General features: G+C 43.4%; 1 protein-coding gene across 1 annotated transcript in view; it reads left to right on the top strand.

Annotated features, from left to right (window-relative positions):
• The window catches only part of CPS1 (carbamoyl-phosphate synthase 1), a gene marked incomplete at both ends in the record, with an annotated part of 94,945 nt that overhangs the window by 32,179 nt on the left and 39,196 nt on the right, over nt 1–23,570 (top strand). The window contains 8 exons of the mRNA XM_082001397.1: nt 1,145–1,334; nt 1,792–1,949; nt 2,740–2,868; nt 6,344–6,488; nt 6,844–7,054; nt 8,140–8,338; nt 10,527–10,703; nt 14,970–15,088. Of these exons, the coding sequence (XP_081857523.1) occupies nt 1,145–1,334; nt 1,792–1,949; nt 2,740–2,868; nt 6,344–6,488; nt 6,844–7,054; nt 8,140–8,338; nt 10,527–10,703; nt 14,970–15,088 (1,328 nt within the window). The remainder of the gene's footprint in view (nt 1–1,144; nt 1,335–1,791; nt 1,950–2,739; nt 2,869–6,343; nt 6,489–6,843; nt 7,055–8,139; nt 8,339–10,526; nt 10,704–14,969; nt 15,089–23,570) is intronic.

Genomic DNA, 23,570 nt, shown 5'->3' on the forward strand with positions numbered 1-23,570 from the left:
TTTTTAATATCATCACAGTTCCTGTTTTTAATGAGAGTCACCATTTTTTCTTAATATCTGCAACTTTCATATAGCAAATCCTTCTCTTAAAATGTATTTTGCATCTATAATTAGCATTGTTTGCAAATGGTTTGCTTGTTTGTAGAAGTTTATTGCCTTACTAGAGGTTGATGGAGATTAGAATGGGTTCTCGTAAAGATGAGGCCACAGCCTTTGCACTTCCCAGTCCACCTTTTCAACAAAGAAGTAATACATCTTTATCTGCTTGTGATTGACGTGTTTTTTGAAGTTGGCCATGTTTTGGTCTCATCATTATTAGCACAACTTGGTTGGCTTCCTCATTACACACTAATATTTCAAGAGCGAGGAGAGTTGATCCAACTCAGACTTTTCTATTAATGAGCAAACTGTAGTGAATTTCTTTCTGTAGCCAAAAGAGTGGCAAAACTCCCATTGGTGTAGCAGGAAATGAATAAACTTTATCATCACACTATCTCAGTTTCTCATCTGTGACAGAGAAAAAACAGTGTGAAGTTTTGGCTAACCTTTGTCTCACATATAGAGACAGAGTTTGTCTTTTAGTATGTGCAATATCAAATAAAAAGGTTATGGGGCAAGATTTTTGGAGTGATAACACCAGGAAAATTAAAGTATCTTTATGGAAAGTCAAAGCAAAAAATGTCATCTTGTACTAGTTGGTACAAAAATCTGAGAACTACCTTGATATCCACGATCAAAGACTGTTTGTCAAGAAAAGATTGTTTTTTGATTAAATTTTTTTTGCTTTGTCACTTTTAGTCTGACTTCCAATAGGAGACACACATGATTATGCTGGAGTTTGTTCCTGTCTCCCCTATGTAACTCCTAAGTGTGTTAAACAATTTCAACCAAACTTCTGAATCAAGTGGGAATCTCCATTCCCTCAAGATTCACAGACAAGCAGAGGCACGAAAGTAAAGAACTGACATTAGCTCAGCCTGGTACAAGATACCAGAAATCCCTTACCAGAGAGTACGTAAGGAACCAAGCTTTTTAAATTCTGCTGTTGGCAAATTGCTTGTTGAATCCTACCTCTCCTTGCTGCTGCTGCTGTTAGCTTTTTTTCCACATATGCCTAGTTCTAATGCAGATTTTAATTTTTCAGGAAGAAAATGTGAAAATTGTCCTCATGAATCCCAATATTGCTTCAGTGCAGACCAATGAGACTGGCTTAAAGCAGGCTGATGCCGTCTACTTCCTTCCCATCACTCCGCAGTTTGTCACAGAGGTCATCAAGGCAGAGCGTCCTGATGGATTAATTCTGGGCATGGGTGGTCAGACTGCTCTCAACTGCGGTGAGTACGATACAGGTGCCTTGGCACTCCTTGCAGGCAAACTCATGGTTTTTACCACATGTTTAGCAGACTTTATTTGTGCAGACATGCAAGACCCATGTGCCTGATACGTTGCCCAGGTTACTAAGGGATACAGGCAGAGATCCTGACCATGGAGGAGTGAGTAATTGCTAAACTGTGAACATAACATCTAATTGCTGTTCTTGATACTTAAAAGTACTTCATAGATCCTGCTTTTCAGCTTAGAGACTTAGTTATCATAGTTGCAACAATATCCAACTGCACTGCTTTGTTTTGTGTTGCAGATGGTGGCCAAGCAGTAACTTTACTAATATTCCAGGTTTCATAGATTTGAGGACAGAAACTTTCATGTTTGTCAGCTAGTCAGGTATCTTTTGAATACTTTTTTCTTCATCTACCATCATTCCTCAAAACTGTGGCTTTGTTTACTCTGCAGGAGTGGAACTCTTCAAGCAAGGAGTCCTGCAGGAGTATGGTGTGAAGGTCCTAGGTACATCAGTTGAATCCATCATGGCTACAGAGGATAGAAAGCTTTTTTCCGATAAACTGACTGAGCTAAATGAAAAGATTGCTCCTAGCTTTGCAGTTGAATCGGTAAATCAGATAATTTTGAATATGTGATTACTATTACTGTTGCCCATTTGAGTTATTAAAATCTTTTTTCTAGTTTTGTTGGGTGAAAGCTGAATACAGCTGTGGATACTGTAGTTTGTATACTTTCATCAGCACTCCGCAGTGATTGATGCTAGTTCACCATGATTTAAAATGAGTGAAAATGCAATTACGCACTTGGAAAGCCTAAGCTAATTTACCCATTGACAGGAAAAGTATGTTAGGTTGTGGTGACTTCTGTGCTGCAGCACAAAAATATATAACATGTCAGTGGCTTTTGTTTGTTTGTTTGTTTGTTTTGTTTTGTTTTTTTAAATCTTGCACAAGCCATTTAGACTTAGGATTTCAGGTCCTCAAAATCAGCAGTACTGCAATCCTTCTTGAGAACAGGAGCATGAAAACAAAAAAATTGGTTCAGTGGGAAGGCCTGTTTGAGTTTGGAGGAAACCAAACAGGTCTTAAACCAGGAGGTCTGTTGAAAGGGTTATTTCATGCTAAAGTCTGTGAAGACAGATCAGGTAAGGACATTGTCCATGGAAAGTCTGAGGATAACTAAGGACAGAAGTCACCTCCCTGAGTCCATATTCCAGTTTTCTGCTGTTTGGCAGAACGGAGCAACATTACAAAGCCAATTTTTATTCTTTTCATTTTATCTTCAGATAGCTTAGTGTCTTACTGATGAGCTTTCCAGTTAGCTGTGTAACCAGAGTTGAAGACTTTATTGATCTTAATTGTTGTCATATCTCTGAAATGTATTCCCCTTTCCTTTAAGATTGAAGATGCTCTGAAGGCAGCTGAAAAGATTAGCTATCCAGTCATGATACGTTCTGCTTATGCCCTTGGTGGTCTGGGGTCAGGTATATGTCCTGATAAGGAAAGTTTACTGGACCTTGGTACAAAGGTACGTCTGCAATTGCAAGCTCTGGGAATAGAGCTGAACATCTGATTTTCTTAGACATTCTTCTAATAGTCACGGACACTGGAATTGTACATACCCTACCTTTCATCTTATCTGTAAAATGTTATCCTGATTCCTTCCAATGCCCTCTTTTCCTAATTCCTGATGACTTGGGTAACGAAAATGGTTAAGTGACAGTTCTGTTACATTCCTGAGAAACAAGTCATAATTTGAGCAAGTGTTTCAGCAATTTTGATCTGAAAAGAAACATAATGGATATATTCACATACTTTCAGGAGTAAATGGCCCATGAAAGATGTCAAGGAAGTTGAAACCTTTGAAATGCTGAGTGATAGTGTAGTATCAGGGACGGAAGAGCTGGGAGGCTTGGGCCTCTGCTGTGTTTCTGTCTAAAGATGGTATTTTTGCTAGGTCAAAAGCTCATTTAACAGGATAACACTTCATAATTTGACATCTACCAGCTGTTTCTGGCTATGAAGAGACAGCTATTTTTCTGTAGGAAATCTGGGATTTTTATAAATCTGCTGTGAAAAGTAAACAGATAATTGGGAAAAACAGAACAAAAGCTTTTTTCCGTGGCAAGAATGCAGAATTTTAGGAAATAAATCTCTATCAGTTGGTCTCTAAAATTCTTGGTTTTGTCTTTGCCTGATTTGCTGAATCTCTTAATCTTTCACGTATCTCTAGAAAAAGAGATAGAAAGAAATACTGCTGATACTGGTAAGAGCGGTATGTGAAAAATGACATTTTTGTATTCCTCCACACTGCAGTCATGCAAACAGATTTTGGGTCTAGTGTGCTTAGTTCTGACCAAACGTCTGCTCAGGCAGCATCAGTTGCAGGGAGGCTCAGTGGGCAGGGCTGGCAGATGCAGGAGGAGGCAGGAGGTGCAGCAACCCCATCTTATGGATTGACAGCTGAGGTGGGAAACACTTCATTTGCCCAAGCTCACGCATGGTCTGTGTTTAGAGAATGCAGAAATTCACCCAGAAACTGTGGGAGTGCAGCTGTCTGGAAGGTCTGTATCAAAACATTTTTCAGTGGGAAAACCTGGTTTTGATCAGCATTTCTTGGTGTTTTTGTTTGGTGTGTTTTTTTTTTTTTAAGTGGTTTCGAACACCTCTGTTTTTCCCTGGAATCTGTAAAACAGCTGCTCTTTATAAACATCTGTAAAATTTTAGCAGTGGGGCAGTTCATATTTTTAGTAATTTTTCATGTTTCTGAAACTTTCCTTTTTTTTCTACCAAAAGTCTGTTTCTGTTTTACTTTCTAAGTAAATATTTTCATTTTTCAAGAATTTTATTAAAAGAGCTTCAGCATTTTGAATGGAGTAGAATAGAATAGACTATTTCAGACTATTTCTATATCAAATAGATATTTCAGTTGGAAGAGACCAAAACCAATCATCTAGTCCAACTGCCTGACCACTTCAGAGCTGACCAGAAGTTAAAGCATGTTGTTAAGGGCACTGTCCAAATGCCTCTTAAACACTGACAGACCTGGGGCATCAATCACCTCTCTAGGAAGCCTGTTCCAGTATTTGACCACCCTCTCAGTAAAGAAATGCTTCTTAATGTCAAGTCTGAACTTCCCCTGGTGCAGCTTTGAGCCATTCCCACGTGTCCTGTCACTGGATGCCAGGGGGAAGAGATCAGCACCTCCCTCTCCACATGCCCTCCTCAGGAAGCTGTAGAGAGCAATGAGGTCTCCCCTCAGCCTCCTTTGTCTTAAACTAGACAAGCCCAAAGTCCTCAGCCGCTCCTCAGAAGACATGCCTTCCAGCCCTGGCACCAGCTTTGTTGCCCTCCTCTGGACATGTTCAAGGACCTTCACATCCTTCTCAAACTGTGGGGCCCAGAACTGCCCACAGCTTTCAAGGTGAGGCCTCACCAACGCTGAACACAGTGGGATAATCGCCTCATTTGACCGGCTGGTTATGCTGTGTGTGGTGCACTGCGGGATGCGGTTTGCCCTCGGCTGCCAGAGCACACTGCTGGCTCATACTGAGCCTGCTCTCGACCAGCACCCCCAGATCCCTTTCTGCAGGGCTGCTCTTCAGCCACTCCTCTCCCAGTTTATACTTGTGCCCGGCATTGCTCTGTCCTAAGTGCAGAATCCGGCATTTCGACTTGTTAAATTTCATCCCATTAATCATAGCCCAATGCTCGGATCGATGTAGATCCTTCTGCAAGGCCTCCTGTCCCCCAAGATAGTCAACAGCAGCCCCTCCCCCCCCCGTTTGGTATCAATATTTCAAAATTTACAGTGAAAACCAATTTTGAGTCTTCTTGAATTAGCTTAACTTTGGTTGCTCATTTCCACAGCCCAGCAGAAACTCCATTCTTTTCAGTTATGAAGATGATGTATAGTAATTCTGTGAACTGGATTTTCAGACACTGGACTCTGAATTGTATTTAATTCAGATAACTGAACACCAATGGATGTTTCATAGCACCGCTAGTTCAAGTAATCTGGCCTTGAGTTCATGTCTCCTGGGTCTGCTCATTTTGACTGAAAGAAGGCAACAGACACTAACACAGGAGCGGCGTAGATTGTTTTACAAGCACGGTTAGGTGTTCCCGCTACATCACCACAAATTCAGTGCCTGTTTAGGCTGGGTGTAAAGTGCGTCTCCTCAAACTTTTTTTTTTGGGACATGTGAGTTTGGCAACTGAGATAAGGGCAACATTTGAATAAAAGCTTAAGCTAACTACAGAGGGGACCAGACTGAAGACTGATTCATGGGCAGCATTAATACAAGCAGCTTTGCTAAAGGATGGATTGATAATGTGCCCATTGCTTTCTAGGATTTTAAGCGAGAATTGATTAATGTTTTTATCTGCTAATATTAAGGCCATGTATTCACTTAGATTATGCTCATTTACCAACAATCTATATTTTTCATTTTTGTCTCCTCTTGTGCTGAGGACTGCTTTCAAGATTAGTTTAAGAATAAATCACGAATCTTGCTTCTGGTTAGGATGCCAATGATAAGCAGCATTATTAGTGTTATTAATTACGTAGTGTTTGCTGGCACCCACGCTCCCCATCACTTAGTCATTTAGCTTTCTGCAGAGTTCTCCTGCTGAAGTCTGTGGGGCTGCCCACGTACACAAACAAAAGCATGTGTCTGTTGCATGATTGAAGCCTTGGATGGTTTTATTTTCCTATTTGTTATTTATATGCCATTGCAAGTTCACATGCCTTGCCTCTTTTTCTCATCAGAGCACATAAATATTCTCTGTGCCTTTCAGATGAAGCTAATGCAAATTTATTTTTTTTTAAAGAGAAATATAAAGTTCTTGTTATTGGTGCTATGAACTTCATTTATCTTCATCTTTCAATTTTCATGTTGGTCTGGGATGTCTGAAGAAAAGCCACAGAAGTCTTATAACTTGGAAGATGTTCTAATAAGGTTTTCTTTTTTTACTGTTCATTTTCCCTAACATATTACCAGGCATTTGCAATGACTAACCAAATTCTGGTGGAAAAGTCAGTTGTTGGCTGGAAGGAGATCGAGTATGAAGTTGTGAGAGATGCTGCTGATAACTGCATTGCTGTCTGCAATATGGAAAACATTGATGCTATGGGAGTCCACACAGGTAGGCCGGGCACAGGGTGGCTCACTGGAAATGGCTCATTAACTTTTCTATGCAGTGCCCTTCTGCCTGCTATTATTGACATAGTTATGTGATTGATGAAGGGGGCTCTAGAAATACTCTTCAGGTCTTGGATACAGCCAGCTAGGGTGTGAAACAGATATTGTCAGGCTAAACCTACCCCAGCTCTGTGCTTCTAACTATCTGTGCTCTCATCAACTGTGCCTCCACAGATTTGATTGTCTCTGGTAACTTCATTCCTAGCAATGGGTTAGCAAAGAAAGTGACCTGTGTGGCTAGAATTTACTGCTGCTGAGCTGCTTCTCATTTTTCTTCTTTGCTACCTTGTGACAAACAGGCGATTCTGTTGTAGTGGCTCCAAGCCAGACACTCACTAATGAGGAATTTCAGATGCTGAGGGATCGTGCCATCAAAGTTGTCCGACATTTGGGCATCGTGGGAGAGTGTAATATCCAGTTTGCCCTGCATCCAACTTCCCTGGAGTACTACATCATTGAAGTTAATGCCAGACTCTCGAGAAGTTCAGCTTTGGCCTCTAAGGCGACAGGGTAAGATTATTTAGAAAAACCAAAATACTACAGAACAAACAAATGAATAAACAAAAACTGAGGGGAGAACAACAGAAAGAAAATCATGATAAGGGACTTGCATCAGTGTGTTATTTAAATATGTAAGTGACAGCTGCAAGGAAGAAGAGTTCCTGCATCTATCTCCATGCAGTTAAGACAAGGAGGCACAGGCTTAATTTGCAGCAGGGAAGACTGAAGTTGACTGTTAGGGAAAACTCTGGAGTGCTCAGGTCAGTAAGGTGCAGATTTCTGCATGGGAAGCTTCTGAGAACAGTTCTTGTCAGCATCTGCTAGGATTGACCCTTGGAGAGTCAGTCCTACTGGGAGATGGAAGAAGGGGTTAAGTGAGCCCTCCCGGTCCATTCCAGCCTGCCGATGCTGTTACTACAAATGGAAAAACTCCCAGGAGGTGTGTGTGGGAGCCTAATAGCTGTCCTTACAAAGCATATCCACTGTATCCATATGTCAGCTGCAAATCATCTCTGGGACCCAGAGGACACAGTTATTAATGAGCTGTCTGTCAGATTGATGCAAATGGTGTTGCTAGCTGCCTTTGTTTTGTTGGCTAATCATAAACTAATCAAGATAAGGATGGTCAGAGCAGGCTGTTTAAAAATTGGCTTCTTAATTGCACTTTGCAGATGCTGTTGAGAGGCACAAATTAATCTCTAATTTACAGTTTTCAACAGCTCTTGTGGTTGTTGAAGTACCATAGCAGACTGGAGATAAGCCATGATGTTGGACAGTGGTCATTTGATTGTTTTCTTTTTGGATGATAGACTTGCAGCAAAACATATCTGTTTATGTGGTCTCCCTGTGGGTGTGACAGATACTTAAAATGGTGGCTTTGCAGGTAATAAAGCAAGTCCCAGGTCTAGGCAGGTAGCTCGACAATGTCTTAAGGTAGGAAGCTGGTCAGGCCCTGCTGTGCTTGAGCACAAGTAACCTTCCATTGTGTTGAGGAGGGAAGATGACCTCATATCTGTTTAATTTGGTCCACTCCTGGGATTTGCAAAAGCAAAGTACTTCCCACTCTACTATTCTCTACTTCTCCTCTGTGGCAGGTATCCATTAGCATTCATTGCTGCCAAAATTGCCTTGGGGATCCCCTTGCCAGAAATCAAGAATGTGGTGACAGGAAAAACCTCTGCCTGCTTTGAGCCCAGCCTGGATTACGTTGTTACCAAGATACCCCGCTGGGATTTGGACCGTTTTCAGCATATGTCCAACCGGATTGGAAGCTCCATGAAGAGTGTGGGAGAGGTGAGTGCCAGACTTTCTCCTTCTCTTTTATTCCACCAGTTGGGAAAGTCATTTCTTCTTCCTGGACACCCTCAGAATAGCTACCTTCAAGGGACCTAAAGGCTTTTGAAGATACTTACTCAGCTCAAATGATTTTTATCCAGTACTATAATTAATTGAAATGAGTTAGGACTGTGTAATCTTGGATATCACAGTGTGGATTCATAAATAGTTTGACTCCTAAGGGAAGAGACCACTTTGGATGACCTGAGGGTGACTTCTTTCTTAACACTCACTACAGGACTCTCAGAGGTATTTTTTGTTTGGGGTTCTGTAGTGGTGGTTAATTGGAGTATAACTTCAAGAGTCTGTTAAGATTTTCAGTGATGCTGATGAGCCACAGTTCTCGGTTTTTCCCATAGTTATTTGTCTTCTCTGTTAAAACTATATGCCAAATCTCAGCCTACTTCTGCTCTTGAAATCCAAACACAACCTGAAATCTTGCTCTGAAGTTTTGACTTCTCTTGGTGATTAAGTCTCTTATATCTGGAACATGACAGTGTTACTTTGAAACCCCGATTTTAAGGTGTCTGGGACAATAACAGCATTTTCAGACCATGTTTTAAGAAGAGAGAAATGAAGCAAAATGGGTAATTTACCCACTTAATTAGTTAATTACGTATCAGCTACCAAAGCAAAATAATTAATTGTGTATTTTTTTCAGCTGCCTTTTTTCCCAAATGCTTTTCAAGTAGCTATTTTATTAAATGATTTTGACACATGAGACCTTCTTAACATCAATTCTACCTTGCTCAGACAACAAGTCTTCATCACAGCTGGAAGGATTAATTAGAACTTCTTTTTTCCAATGGCAGTTTTGGCTTTTAATGGCAATGAGGTTTGTTTTTATTTCAGTGAGTTGATGCTTATTGATATTAACCCTCTCTGCTTAGGGGTTTTTGGACTGTTCAGTAGAGCTGGGGTTCCTAAATACAGTTGCCTTGTGCACCATCAGCTGTAAACACTTCCTGGCCATACACATTTGCAGAAGGAAGTATCAAGTCCTTCCTGTGGTCATATATCACAAAAGCAGAACTGCATGAACCCCCTGTCCTTCTCAAGGAAGGGTGCTGGGTAAAGGGAGTGGGAAAGTATAGGAAGAGTCAGTGCTCCAACTGTGCAGGTATATGACTGCTGGGGGGTGAACTGAAACAGGGATGGAGAAGCTTAAGAGGTGCAGTTTGCAGCTGGTGAAGGTACTCAGCAAAAAAGGTGGTCTCCAGGATCTCTGAGTAGGAGAGGGTGTCTTTGAAGCAGAGAGCTGCTTGCCGCTGTGTCTCTATTAGTATGGCACAGTCATCTCCCTAGGCTTGAACTTGAAGCCAAATCGCAGCACCTATTGCATTTTTATTAATTGAACAGTCTGGCCTGGCCTGGTCTTTCCTGAGCTCTGTTGTGCTGGGCAGTGGGCCTGGAGCTGTGAGAAAAGAGAAAACAATGTTATTTTTTTCTTTGACATTTTTCAACATTGTGTTTGAGAAGATTTTTATGCTGTTAGGTTTTCACTGCACTGGGAAATTAAAATGTAGAAATTTGAGAAAGGGTTCTGTTACCTCACATATTTCCACAGAGAAAGGCTTGTTTTCTTGTTAGATGTGATGTCACGATTGAAGGAGGGAAACCCCACTGCTGCTATGCCAAGGAGGAGTAATCCTTTAAGAGAGCCCTCCCGGGAGAGAGTCACTGTTAAATGCAATTTAAAGGAAGAGGAACAGATTTCTTCTGAACCTTAGAATTCCCACTGTGAGTTTCTATCTCTAACAGGTTGTTAAACAGAAATACCCTGCTATATTACTACACCCATGCTGCTGCATAATGCTTCCCTCTACTAAAGTGCTTCAAAGCAGTTTACAGAGGAGAGCAGCGGCTTCCTGTATTTTACATATAGGCAGACAAAACCGGAAAGCAGTCACCTGTCTGCAGCTCGCTGTTGATAATATTGGCAGAGTCAGGCCTGGAAGTGGGACTCCCAAGGCTCAGTCAGCTGTGCCTGTCTTAAAGCCAGCAGGACTGTCTTAGGAAGGAGGTCCAAAGGCTGTAGCCTTTCTGTATGTCTATCTTTGTGGTCTAAATTTGCACTCCTCTGTTACTCAGGGGATAGCTGGGCAGCAGCTCGCCATAGCTAATGTGGAAGTGCTCTCCGTCACAGGTCATGGCTATTGGACGCACTTTTGAAGAGAGCTTCCAAAAGGCCCTGAGAATGTGCTACCCATCTGTAGATGGCTTCACTTCACATCTGCCCATGAATAAAGCCTGGCCAGCCATCGCAGATCTCCAGAAGGAACTCTCCGAGCCATCCAGCACTCGGATATATGCAATTGCTAAGGTAACAAAAGATAGAAAGTCCTTGACCTATGTCCCTTGAATTATAGCTACCAGGCTGGGTCAACTGAGGTGACAGATTCTTTACCCCCTTGCTTCCCTGTGTCAAGCACTCTGGGACCACCTTGTGTAGGATCCTTGTTGTGGAAGTGCAGATATTCTCTATATCATGTAATTTCCTCTGCAGAATGTAATAGCTGGGTGGGTATATGAATTTAATTTTTCCTGCTGACATCTGTATTTTCCTGCATCTTCTACCTGCACATTCAGGCAATGTGTTTGCCTTTTGGAACTATCTTAGCCAATGCGCATTGCATTCAGCAGCAGGTGCATTCCTGTGTCCTGGCACTTCAGTTTGTAGCTGAGTGTTGGTGGAGACCTGGATTGCTTTCCTCTGCTTGTTCCTGTAATATAATTGTTTGCTAAATATTGGCTAATGTTCAGCCCTGATTTATACTAGTGTAAGTGTCAGTCAAAGTTGGCCAGTTTTGCAGATTACCATTAATTTATAGGAAGGGAGGAAGGAAAAAATTAAGATCCTTTTGAGAACTGAAGCAAAGGATGATAAGGGATGGCAAGCTGCAGTCTGTGAGAGCACTGTCTTTTTGCAATTGTTGCATTGGTACGGGCTTGAAACTAAAAGACGTTAAAACTCTATGTTAAATTTGGCATCCAGGGAATCCCCTGTTCTTTGAAATAGGCTAAACTTCCCCTAGCATTCTTTTAAGCCCTCTCCTGTCACACCAGGCAAATCACTTCATCTTTCAAGATGTTGGGGTTACGGGGGTGTTTTTGTAAGGGGAGCAAATTATTTCTTCCTTCAGCTCCATGATATTTGCCTGTGTATATCACATGGTAAATGTGGGGTTAGTTACTTTACAAGGTAGATGCAATTTCACACTTTGGTTTTGCTGCAGCCAGCTTTTCCATCTGTCCATACCCTCTATGAAGAGCGGGGGACAGCTGTCTTTTATAGCTCATACTTACCTCTTGGGTTTTTGGGGGTTTTTTTTGTGCCCCTTACTTTGTGAGGTGCAGTCTTTAAGCCCTTTGTGTTCGTGTGTAGATACATCTCATTGCATCCTCCACATAAGTGTGGGGAGCTGAGGTTGTGGTGTATTTGTAAAAAGGTTTTCACATAGCTGTTCCTCTTCTAAATGGCCTGAATGAAAAGCACAAGATGTTCTATAAATGTGTGGCTTGTCCAGCTGTTGACTCTCACTTTTCAAGCTGGGGAAATGTGTGTCTTCGTAAGTGTAGAACACACTTCAGCAGCTGTGCTTGGTCTTTATTATAGCCTTTTCTTGTGACTGAGAAAATAATCTTGCCTTTTGTCTCTCTGCATGGCTCAGAGAGCTTTTATGAAAGGTTAATCTTAGCCCCATGTTAACACAGGGGATCTGGGGAGATGAAGGTGAGTTTGGGCCCCACTGAATGCTCTGGGTGTTCCCAGCTGGTGGCATTTTCACTGGGAGCTGTTGAAAAAAACAAGATCAAAGTCTTAATCCCTCCCTATAAAGAGCTGCCTCTCTCTGACACAGTGCACTAATTCGTCCCTGTTAACTGAGGCAACCAGTATCAGTAAGAGGTGCTTTTGGCAGCTGGGGCTGCCTGCCTGGAAATCCCTTTCCAGCTTGCTGACATTTAAAAGCCAACAGTTAGTCCCCTTTAGCCGTCTGCTTTGTTTGAAACAGGATGGAGCTTCGTTATATGTCTTCTCCTCCCCTCACAACCCTCACTAGTTAACTTTCCAAGGCTTTTCACTTTTTTGATCCACACTCTTTTTCACACCAGGGCCCTGGTCTTCTAGTTGTCCACACTACAGATGTCTTAGTTTGCACTTGTGTTCCTGTTCACAGGCAGCTAAATACTTCCTTTGGTAAGGAGCAGGGATGGAACAATGGTGCTGGCCCTAGAGACAGCACAGGCAGCTGAGCTGCTCTCCGTTGCTTGGCCTGGAGACCAGGCTTTCTCCCTGACTTACGGTGTGAAGGCAGTCCTGTAAACCCCTTGGCTTTCCAGCATGGGGCCAGTGTCTACTGGTGCTCTTGAAGGGGAGCAGGGCTCTAAAGTCACGCTATCCTGCTGTGGCTCCCTCCCCCTTCTCCCACCATGTGTTTAGGCTGTACTCCTTCGTGGAGGTTTGAACAGAGCAAAGCTGTCAGAGCGCTGTCCAGGGCCCCGATCAAATCCTACAGGGGTTTTCTGCCTGGAAAACTGATTTGCTCCTGTAGTGTGATGATATGGGAGCAAGAACTGTCTGCAAACTCATTCTTTTCTCCTAGTCTCCAAATTTATGCCACAGGGGTGAAGATGATTTGGTTTCTCTGCCCTTCCTCTGATTAAGGAGGGGAAGGCATTTGTTTTTTTCAGCTTCTCTTGACGATCCCTAGGACTTCTAAATAAAGTGTCCTAAACAGATTAGGAGTATCTGGTCATGCTACCTCTGTGTGTATGTGTGGCTCAGGGACCATTGGCTGAAGGCTGGAGGTCCTTAAGACGTACAAGTGTGCACATGTTTTGTGAAAATAGATGAGCAAGGGAAAGACCTGCTTACATCCCACTGATGAGGCAGTGTGACCTCACCCTCCAAACACAAAGGAATCAGGATGGGAGGGACCCCTTACCAGTTGCCTCATACCAGTATTATACCCAGAAACGTGTGAGAAGTCCAGCCTTGTTATTGCCAGTGCTCAGGGACCACTGTGATGGCCCCAGGCTTCACGTTGCAGGCAGTGGCTGTTGGGTGCCAAGCGCTCACTGAATGTTCAGTGTGTAAGTGACTGGTTACCCTAAAGGAGCAACACGTGCATTAGAGATTTTCACCGCTGCTTATGAGCAAGCAGGCTATTAGGTCAGCAGCTTATTACCTCTCAGGACAAGAGAATAATTGTGAGAGGGAGACCCAGGCAAGCTGCCTGGAAATCCTTTAGAAAAGGTAGAAGGTGGTGTCAGTATTTTGCAGTGCCTGATGAGAGCTGGCACCTATCCCTTGTCCATGCACGTGGTGCCTTCTTGGAGCACAGCACCTGAGTGACCTGTGCATTTCTCTCAGCTGGCACAAAGTCTCCACATCACAGCACTTCTGAAGCGTGCGGTGATGGTACAACATTGTGTCTGCAGCTTGATAACTCAGAGGAGTAATGCCAGGGTGCAGTGGGCCAAACTCATTCCTGGATTCATGCTGGAGTTTTCTTCAGTGGCATTGCTCTGGCTTTGTTCCATGGATGCTGCCCTGCAAGAAAACAATTAAGCATGGTAACAAATTAATGAGCCTGATTACTTCAGTTCAGCAAAGATACCATGCTGGTATTATCATTATGGTTGATTATAGTTGTTTTATCAGGAGAGTTGTAACTGTATGCCACTGGTGAGACCCAAGAAATATCATTGAGAGGAGATAAAACTGTGTCGTATTGGGAGGCTCTCTAGCATATTCCTCTGGGATTTTTTTTTTTTTTTTTAATACTACAGTGTCTTGTAATCCATTGTTTTATGCATAATACCTCTGTGGGGTTCCTTTTTACCCCATGGTTGCAAATAGTTGCATTAAAAAAATAATGTAAAAATAGCCCCAGAAAGATAATGCAGGGGAATTTGAATGATCTTGACATTAACTTGAGGGACAGAGAGAGAAGCTAGAGTTACGCCGTAGCTGCAAAATGTCACCCAGGACTGAGCTTTCCCTTGCTTCAGAGGTATTTCAAGGCCACATGCTTTGATTCATCAGCCTTATATTTCAAGAGTAAATCAAGATTTATGCTCCAAAGCAAAGAGTTCCTTCACAGCCGAGAATCTGGACCTTCCTGTTGAACATTTGCAGCTAGGAGGTTGGCAGCGAGTCTGAGATTTAGGCAACTTGAGTGATCAGAGGTGCAGATGGAGGGGTCAGGACTGCAGGATGAGTATGCCTCCCTGTAGTTAGCTAAGTCACATACTCAGTGGCCACCAAGCCTTGTTGCCATCAGTTTAAGTTTGGCTGCTGGCTCTGTAAAAAGGAAATTACCTCTCTCTTGCTTGAACAGAAGCCAGCTTTTGGTACCAAAGCATGTGCAGAAGTGGCTCATGCCTCCCTATATTGCTTGAGGGGCACGTTTTGTGTTGCTGAGACAGACTCCTGGCGCAGATGAACCTTTGATTCATCCAGCTTAGTCTACAGTACTTTTTATATCTTTATCCTACGTAGTTGCTGCTACCAATTTGCAGACTAAATCTGTATTTGCAAAGCATTTATGAGAGGGGCTGTTTGGTGCTGTCCTCTTTTTGGCAGGCCTTGGATAACGAGGTACCTGTGGATGTCATTCACGAACTCACAGCCATTGACAAGTGGTTCCTCTATAAGATGCGCAGCATTGTGAACATGGAGAAGATCCTGAAGGAAGCGAACAGGTAGGAAAAAAACAACATCCATGTCCTAAGACACAGTGGCGCTTCTGGGGATCCTTCTGCTGGAAAACCTGTGGTAAGCCCTGAGCACAGATGCAATCAATGCTGGGAAGTTTATTTCAGTATTTATTTACTCCACTGCTTGGAGTAAGCAGTGTTGTCTTAAAACCCAGTTCACTGCCTCACCCAACAGAGGAAATTTCTGAGAACACTCATTTTGGTAAAAGAACTTCTTTGAGTGCTTAGGCATCTTGGCTGTTCTCAGGGATTATGGAAGTTCTGGTTTATTTTGGAAAATCCTCACTGTAGCTCTGAGGCTAAGGCTGGGAGTGTGGATGGCCTGCAACGAGTAACAGCAGGCTGCACTCATGTGCCTAGGACAGAGTTAGCCTTCAAACATAGGACTTATCCTAACTTACTACACCTGAGGGCCAAATACAGTGCATTTTTTTCCAGCCTGGCCAATTGATTTTTAAGCTTTTCTGCCTTGCTGTGATCATGCAGTATGTGTTGCTTTTGTACAGCACTTTCAAACCTCTATAATTCCAGATGTATTTAAATATAAATCTTCTTCTTTCTTCAAGAAAAATGACCATATAAAACTAAGCAGGAAAGATAATAGTAAATTAAAGCACTGGGCTGTATTTCAGTTCCACCCTCGTGCTGACTTGAGCTTTCCCTTCATGGTTTACAAGGCTGGGAGAACCTCCTTGCTGAGTTATTGGCTGTACGTTGGCCGATTTTCTGCTTCGGGTACCCCTTGTGTTAATCACGTTTCACCACATGATGGCACTGGGAGCGCATCGTAGCCGGTACATCGCTACGGTGCTAGCTGGTTTTTCTGCTGTGATTTCTGCTTCTTTGACCAGCTGCACGTTTTAATTGAGCAGCTCTTGCTCTCCTTTGCCCCCCGGAACAAGCTGGATCTGGAGCTAAACAAAAATAAATGTGGAGGGAGATGTCAAAGAGAAGGAGTAGCCTGATTGTTTACAGAAATCTATTGTTTGGCTGCACCAGTTTTTTCCCTCTACCATCCGTGTCATGTTGCATTTGTCTGGAGTGCCTTAAATCCGTACGTGCAGCTCCCGAGGAAGAAAACCTATATATCCAGAATCAGTTTGATTTCCTCGCTGTTGGAGTGGCATGCTCTGGAATGATGCACTTGGGACCCCAGAGGTTGGCCCCATCCTCAGCTGGCGTAAATCCAGCACCACTCCACAGAAGGTAATCATGCCGAACTGTCCTATATCACTGAGGTTGCTTTCCCTTTCTCTGTTGTTGGTAGCAGGCGATAATACTACTAGTAATGTGGTCAGTAGCTGGTACCATCCCACATAGTTTTTCATCCTTCTGGTGACTAGACAGCAGACTGTATAGATGGCCTGCTACAGAAAGCCCTTTTGCAGTATCCAGCCTTTCATTTGTATCATACACAACCAATGTTGTCTCCCCTGTAAGTGGATTCATGCAATTTAACTCAGATTGCAGGTGGTATAAATTAACTTAGTCTCATTCACTTATTAGTGCAGATTGTCACTCCACTATTCTTACTCAGACCTTCCCAAGGAAACTGTCTTGCCTCACAACCTGCATTGGAGGGAGGGGATGGACCACCTGGCTGCATTATGTTGAAGGCACACTGGCACAAAGGCAAAGAGCCGGGGAAAAACACTTCTGACCTGAACTAAGAGACTAGTCCAGTGAGCCAGATCAGGAAACGCATCTCTGCAAATAGCCAAGGGAAAGCTAATTGAGTGATGCAAATGAGACTTGGCACACATGTGCTCTTCCTGCAGCCAGCTGTTTCCAGTCCCCGGCATGCCTGGCATGAGTTTTACCTGTGCTACAGGATTATTTCCAGTTGAAAAGAATGAGCTGTGACACTGTCATTGCCTTAAACCTTTCTCTTGTTGAAATACAGTTACCAGAATCAGAAGTAGTTGCCCTGTTCCCAGGTACTGTTGCTGGTTCTCTGTTCGGTTGAATCTGTACCTTCCTTTTTGTCTCTGGATTGGTTTTGAAGGTTCTTTGCAGTGAGGTTTTGGATGCAGATGGAGTAACATCTCTGGCAAGAGTCTTGATTTGGGCCCTGTAGAGCTGTTGTAGAGACTGGTAACAAGGAGATGGTCTCTGCCAAGAGGAAATTTAGAGCTAGAACAAGTGGATATGACAGACAGATGGGGAAGGGAGATCAGAGGCAGGTGGAGGCCTTTGTGAGGCGTTCAGCAAGCAGCATTCACACACCACATGCTGCCTTGCATCCTCGTCATGTTGAGCGCTTCAGAAGTGAGCAGAAGGCCTCACTGACTCATGCAGGGAGTCTGTTTCTGTGTGTGAAAGGTTGTATGAGATAATGTTATGGGAGGAAAAACCTTTCTGACCTGTCAATGTTTATCTGTTCTCAGTTGATCTGCCATTTGCAGAGGCAGTAGAGGCTGGGAAGGGCACTCTCTGCCCCATTTACGTTTGTCCCAGTGAACCTCTTGCCAAAGAAGATTGGACCTGGTGCTGGTGAGACCATATAGCTTTTGTCATGCTGCAGCAAAGTTTCCATTTGACTCTGCCTCTGGGCCCTCTAAGATGGAGAGAGAGTTGTTTCAGGTTATGTGATTTGGCGGCAGGAAAGCAAATGGACTGAGTTGAATTGGGAAAAGAAAGCCATTTTGAGAGTACTTGCAAGAATACCCAGTAATATCACACACACACGTCAAACATGTGCCTCTGCTGTTTCTCCTGTGACCTACATATTTTTCATTTTAAGTGGAAACTTACATTGTGGGTTTTTTTGCTGTTTTTTACCGATTACCTTCATACCTTCAGTAGTGTAATCTTAACTATAACCTTCCCCACCACACACATGCACACACACAGGCAAAACCACATATACATATGCGCACGGAAAGAGCAAGCACCATCCCGTGCTGTCAGTCCATGAATAGGTGATGGTGTGTGGAACAGTGGCAGCGCAATAGGACGTGCTGTTATCAGGAAATTCTTTCCCTAGATTTGGCCTTGCTTGTCCCGTAAGAGAAAATGGAGGGAAGGGGCCCTGGTGTGATCCCACTGGCTGTTCATCACACTGACAGCTGGTGAAGGAGATGGAAATTTGAACAGACCATGTCTAGCTGTCTGAGGCAGTGAGGATTGAGATGGGACTTTAAGGCCAGGGTTATAGACCCAGTCCAGAGTGAGCCAGATTTGCAGTAGCATCCAGTAATACCATCATCCCCAAGAGCACAGCCGAAGCCCAGACTTGGAAGTAACATCTGGGGTGTGTTTGACTCAAGACACTGGTGGCCTGGATGCAAGGGAACATCTGTTTTGGAATTTGCATCTTCTCTTTGACCATCTGCAGTGAGGATTTGTCTGCATGTGGCCATGGTTATTTTTGTCTGTTCCTGATTTTGTGATTCCTGATTTGTGTCTGTATGCCAGGAAAATGTATGACAAATACCATTAAGTGCAGGTAAAGAGCTAGGCAGCTATAGTGAAATCATCACTTATGCCAAAGTGACATGGGGACAAAAGCCTTGTTGAAAATCAGTAGGACTTGTGCTCCTGCGTCACTTAGGCATCTCTGTAGCAATTGAACCTGCAATTGATTGTATTTGCCATTACTTGGGAGCTCAGGGATGGGGGAAAAGGAGAGGTAATAGGGTCAAGTTCACTGCTGGGTAAAATCTGAGTAAGACACAGGGAAGACTGGGCCATCTTGCAACAGGCAGAAGTGTGAGTATATTGCCCAAAGAGGAACATTTCAATGTTGATAAAAGGCTGTAAAGTAGAATTCAGGTGAGAGAGGACAAGCACGATAAACCCCCACTTTGCAGTTGAGGAGCAAAGCATAGAGGTGGTAAGCTTGCTCAGTCTCAAAGACAGTCTGGCAGGACAGTGAACTGAACTCTGCCTTCTTAAATCTCAACTCTTCAAATTAATCTTAATGAAAACAGTAGATCTTCCTTTTGGTGGATACCAAACTAACCAACCAACTAGCAGCGGGAAATGATGGCACCAATCATGTTTTGATAACTTTATACTTTGGAGCTTTGTTTTGGAGGAGAATGTGTCCTTGCATTGAGTGAAAACAGCTCCTGGCCTGTGGTTTGCTTGGAAGGGGTAAGTGCAGTCCTGAGTATTGCTCTTGTTGTTCCTAAAGAGGCACAGGTTAACAGAGGGGAAAGCAGAAAAAAGTGGGAGGGTGCAGACTCACTTCAGCCCAGCATTTGTAGCCAGGTGCTCTGCTCAGTGGCCCATGGAAGAAGTTGTTTATTGCAAATTCCTTTTCGAAGCTTGTGTCCTTGGGTCTGTGAAAGGTGCGCGTTGAAAGCTGCTTGCTGGAAGCATGACCTGATTTCAAAACATGACTGTGGTGGAGTAGCCACAGAAATACAGGTGCTGGAATTAGAACCCAGCTCCAGCAGATGACCTGGAAAACAATGCAGGGAGGAAAGATCAGACAGGCCATCAATAACCTGTGCTCTTCCACAGTGGTTGTTGCACACATGCTCTTCTCAAAAGCAGTGTTTCTGCTGACTTGCATGCTTTTGGGACAGGTCAGAGAGCATAAGTCAGATCTTGTGTGGGTATAAAGCAGAGCAGGTCCGGTGACACTAAATGAGGCTGCACTGATTTATACTGTTTGAGGAGCTGTCACTGACGTATTTGTAGTACTTGCTTTTAACTAACTGGGAAGATTACTTTTGTCTTCTTTGTGAACTGTGGGGCAGTGAAGACTCAGGAACAAGTTAGGAATTCAGTACATGAAGAGAATATAATATAAGCAGCTATTCAGCAATGCTGTTTGTGCTTTGTGTGGATCTGACATAAGATACCTTCTGGTTTTCTTATAGAGCCACTGGTAATAATTTCACAGCTGTATTTTCTTTCAAAGCATCTGTACATGTGTAAAAACGCAATATGCATTTTTTTCTTTGATACAGAGGATGTACAGGGCATTGCCCTTTAAAAGCCATTGGGGGATCTCTGTAATTGGTATGTACAATACCAGAAACAGGGGGATCCGTACTATGGCATCCAAGCAAAGACCTCAAAGCTCTCTTTCACCAGGGTTAGAAAATAGGTTTTGAGGAAGCATCTATGGCCCATTTCTTGGCTGTGTTTTAGTGTGAGCTGTTGCTTCAGTGCATCACTTAATCGTAGGTGTGAGTCATTCAGGTCCCAGGGCACAGTGTGAGGTTCATGTTACTTAAATCAAGATGTCCACAATGAGATTTATTAGCCCAGCGATCTGAATGTTAAAGATGCAGGGTGCTGGAGTGATAGTTGTTCAGTGAGCAAGATTTGTTGGTTTATAGCTCCTGCTTCCCTTAACGCTCCTTTGACAGCTTTTTGTCAGTCATCTCGTGAGTTTCTCAGGAGGGGAAAAATGGTAACAATCTGTCTCCTTGAGAAGAGAAGCAGGGAGAGAATTTATACACTGATCTCATTATTTTAATTGTAGCATGTTCAAAATCTTGTAAAACATCAGGAGCAATGAAGGAAGCCAACTAGGAGCCTTGAAGCAGAGCGGGACGGTGAGGAAAAGAGGAAGAATATGTCTTTGTACGTAATCCAGCCTGAAATCAAGCAGGCTTTTGAAACCCTCCAGGTCTCTGACTACTGAGGAAGGAAGAGCCTTCTCAGGACTGGGCATTAGGCAAGCACTTCTTGCTTTCAGTCCACTTTGCTTGCCATAGTGAAACTGTGGTCTGGGCTTAAATCCACCACCTCCAGATTTTGGAGGAGCTGAGTTCAAGACTGGCGGGCTGAGCCAGAGTGTGCTCATCTTTACAGCTCCTGTGTGCATGTCCAAGCCACATGAATAGCTGCTGAGATAAACCAGAGGTGACCTGAAGGGGTGAGCCTGGGGGCTTACAGGGCAGATGTTAACCGACAAAATAGTTGTGTCCCAAATGCTCCCAGCTCAGGCTTCGGCCCTCAGTTCACAAAATATTCCTGATTCTTTTGATCAAGACCCATTAACATGCGCCTGAGTAATATGCAGATGTGCATAAGCTTTACAACATACCTAAAATGAAGCACAGCCTGATTTGGGAGATAAAAAAAAAAAAAAAAAGAGTGCTCCTTCCTGTACCAAGCTGGAGCTTTCTGCTGGCACGTTTATTTAGCATTGCTCCTAAACTTGTGGATCAGATGAAGCCAGTCAAGTGGAAGAAAGGGCCATGCTGAAGTGAGCAGGCTCTCCTGATAATTGCAATGCTGCCAACGTTCCTCCAGTCATTTAATAGATTTCCCCGGGTCCTCTGTGCCAGGTGAAAATTTCCTCATTAAGGGGAATTTATTCCATTTCCTTTTATCGTTTATTATTGAAGAAGTGACTGGATGGAGTTCCAAAGATGACAGGGTGGAATTTTAAACAAAAAGCAACAACAAATCAACACTGGAGGCTGAAATGGAGGCACAAGCAAGGTTCAGGAAAGGCTTGTATTGTTTATAAACTGCAAAATGTGCAGGGGACTTTACCTTTCCAAGGAAGTGAACAGCCACTGAACTATTATGGCAGTGTGCAAAAGTCTCATAGTCTGGTTTTGAAGCTCAAAAACTTCTGACTGTCATTTTGCAAAGGTAAATGTTAGGAAAAGGGAGCATTATAGGAATCTAGAATCATGGCCACTTAATCTTCCCTTGTTTCAGAATTTATTATAAACCACTGGGGGAGTTTAATCTTTGGAAGACTTTTTGCTCTGTGTTTGAAAAGTAAGTGATGCTCCAGGGGAAAGTGGGAGGCAGTGATGTAGGACTGGGTCATGTGTTTGGGAGTAGCCATAACTGAGAATTTTTTTCGTCTCTTTTTAGTGCTGGATTTCTGGTGAGCTCTTGGAAGGGTTATTTGCACTCAAGCATTCAAAGAGATCAGCCTGATTCCACTCTTGCTGGCTTTAGTGTCTCCAGCAAGTCTAAAGGGCTGTCTCTGAGCAAAGGCAGTTGGAATGCTGGCTCTTAAAAATCACCCCTTCACCTCTGCTTGTCTCAGTTTTGCTATCTGTAAGATAAGCATCACCCTAGTGAACTGTTTACATGTTTCGTTATATACTTTCCACAAAAGCTAAGAGATAAATGCTAAAAATTACCCTCATTAGTAAATGGAAATTATCCAGGTACGAAGATGTGTGTCCAGTACATGCAGAGAGGCAGGCTGATTTCCACACCAGTGCTGAGGGTTTGCAGCTTTCTGATCCAGTTCCCTTTAAATGTGGTGGAGCACTTCTGCTGGCTTACTCTACCTGCCCCTTCTTTGTGTTGTGCCTCCAAATCGCTGGGACCTGCCTCAGAGGCTTTTGGCAATTTCTCATCTCATGGCAGATCTTGGTTTCAAGTGTTTGGAAAGCAGCGCTGCTGGGTGCTTGACTCTTGCTGATTTTTGTGACAATATTAAATGGAGAAACTGTTCCATCCCCAGGGCTGGGTTGTCAGCTCTAACCTTTCCTGCCTTTTGGTGAGCTGGGTGCGTTTCCTATTAAGCTGCCTTCATGGCAGTGAGAAATGAGAAAACCATTTCTGTCTAGGTGCAGCTTGAACAGAGGTTCTCACCGCATCTCTCTTATTAGCCACATTGAAAGCTACATCTCTCATCTTTTCTTTATCATGCATTGGAAGTAGCGGAGGAAAAAATGCATGGTTTCATTCCCCCTTTAGATACTCAGCTTTCCTCTTGCACACTGCTTGTCCTGTACAAAACTGTTTACCTTTTTGCATGGATTAGAAAGCATCCTAACGTAATTTAAGCTGCTAGCCCAAGGCAAATGAATCATGTCGCCAAATAATCACTGCTTCTCTGCTACCCACCCTGCTGGGGGGGATGACGATGAATGATATTGTTATAATGAGATACAAAAACCTGAAATGAAACAAGCTGCAAATGAAGGCAATTTTTTTTCTTTGTCAGTAATCAAATGACAGCCAGCTCTGTGTGTTTCTGAGGCAGAAGGGAGGGAGAGCAAGGGAGTAGACTGCAATGGAACAGGCTCATTTTCTTGGGGTCATCAGGTCTGCTCACTCGTACTTAGGGAATGCTGAATCTAGGAGAGAAATCTAACGTGGCTGCATTCCTCTTAATAGCTGGTGACGGCTAGCATCTGTTTGCCAGAGAATTGGCAGATTTTGCTTGCTGTGTTTCCTCCTGTAAAACACTCATCCATGCCTTCACTTCTGGCGTTCATGGTTTAGGCAAGAAGTCCTGCTTCCGAGCGGAGATCAGAAAGTAGAAAGGGCTGAGGAGAAGCAGAGGAGTTTCGTGGTGGAGGCGTTAGTGCGTGGGAACCACAGGCTTTCACGTACTGTGGTGCTGCAGAGTGGGTCTTATTTTGGGAAGTCTTTCTGCACCCAGAACTAAATCCATAAACCTGGGAAGATCAACCTGCTGGATTAGGCAGGACTGTTTCTTTCTGGCACTAGCAAAGAGCGGGATCTGCTGGTGCAAGAAGGATGATGTGGAGAAGATCAAGGGTGTTAGGTGGTACTCCTG

The sequence above is a fragment of the Phaethon aethereus genome, assembly GCF_964289735.1.
Source record: "Phaethon aethereus genome assembly, chromosome: 6".
NCBI classification, from domain to species: Eukaryota; Metazoa; Chordata; class Aves; order Phaethontiformes; family Phaethontidae; genus Phaethon; species Phaethon aethereus.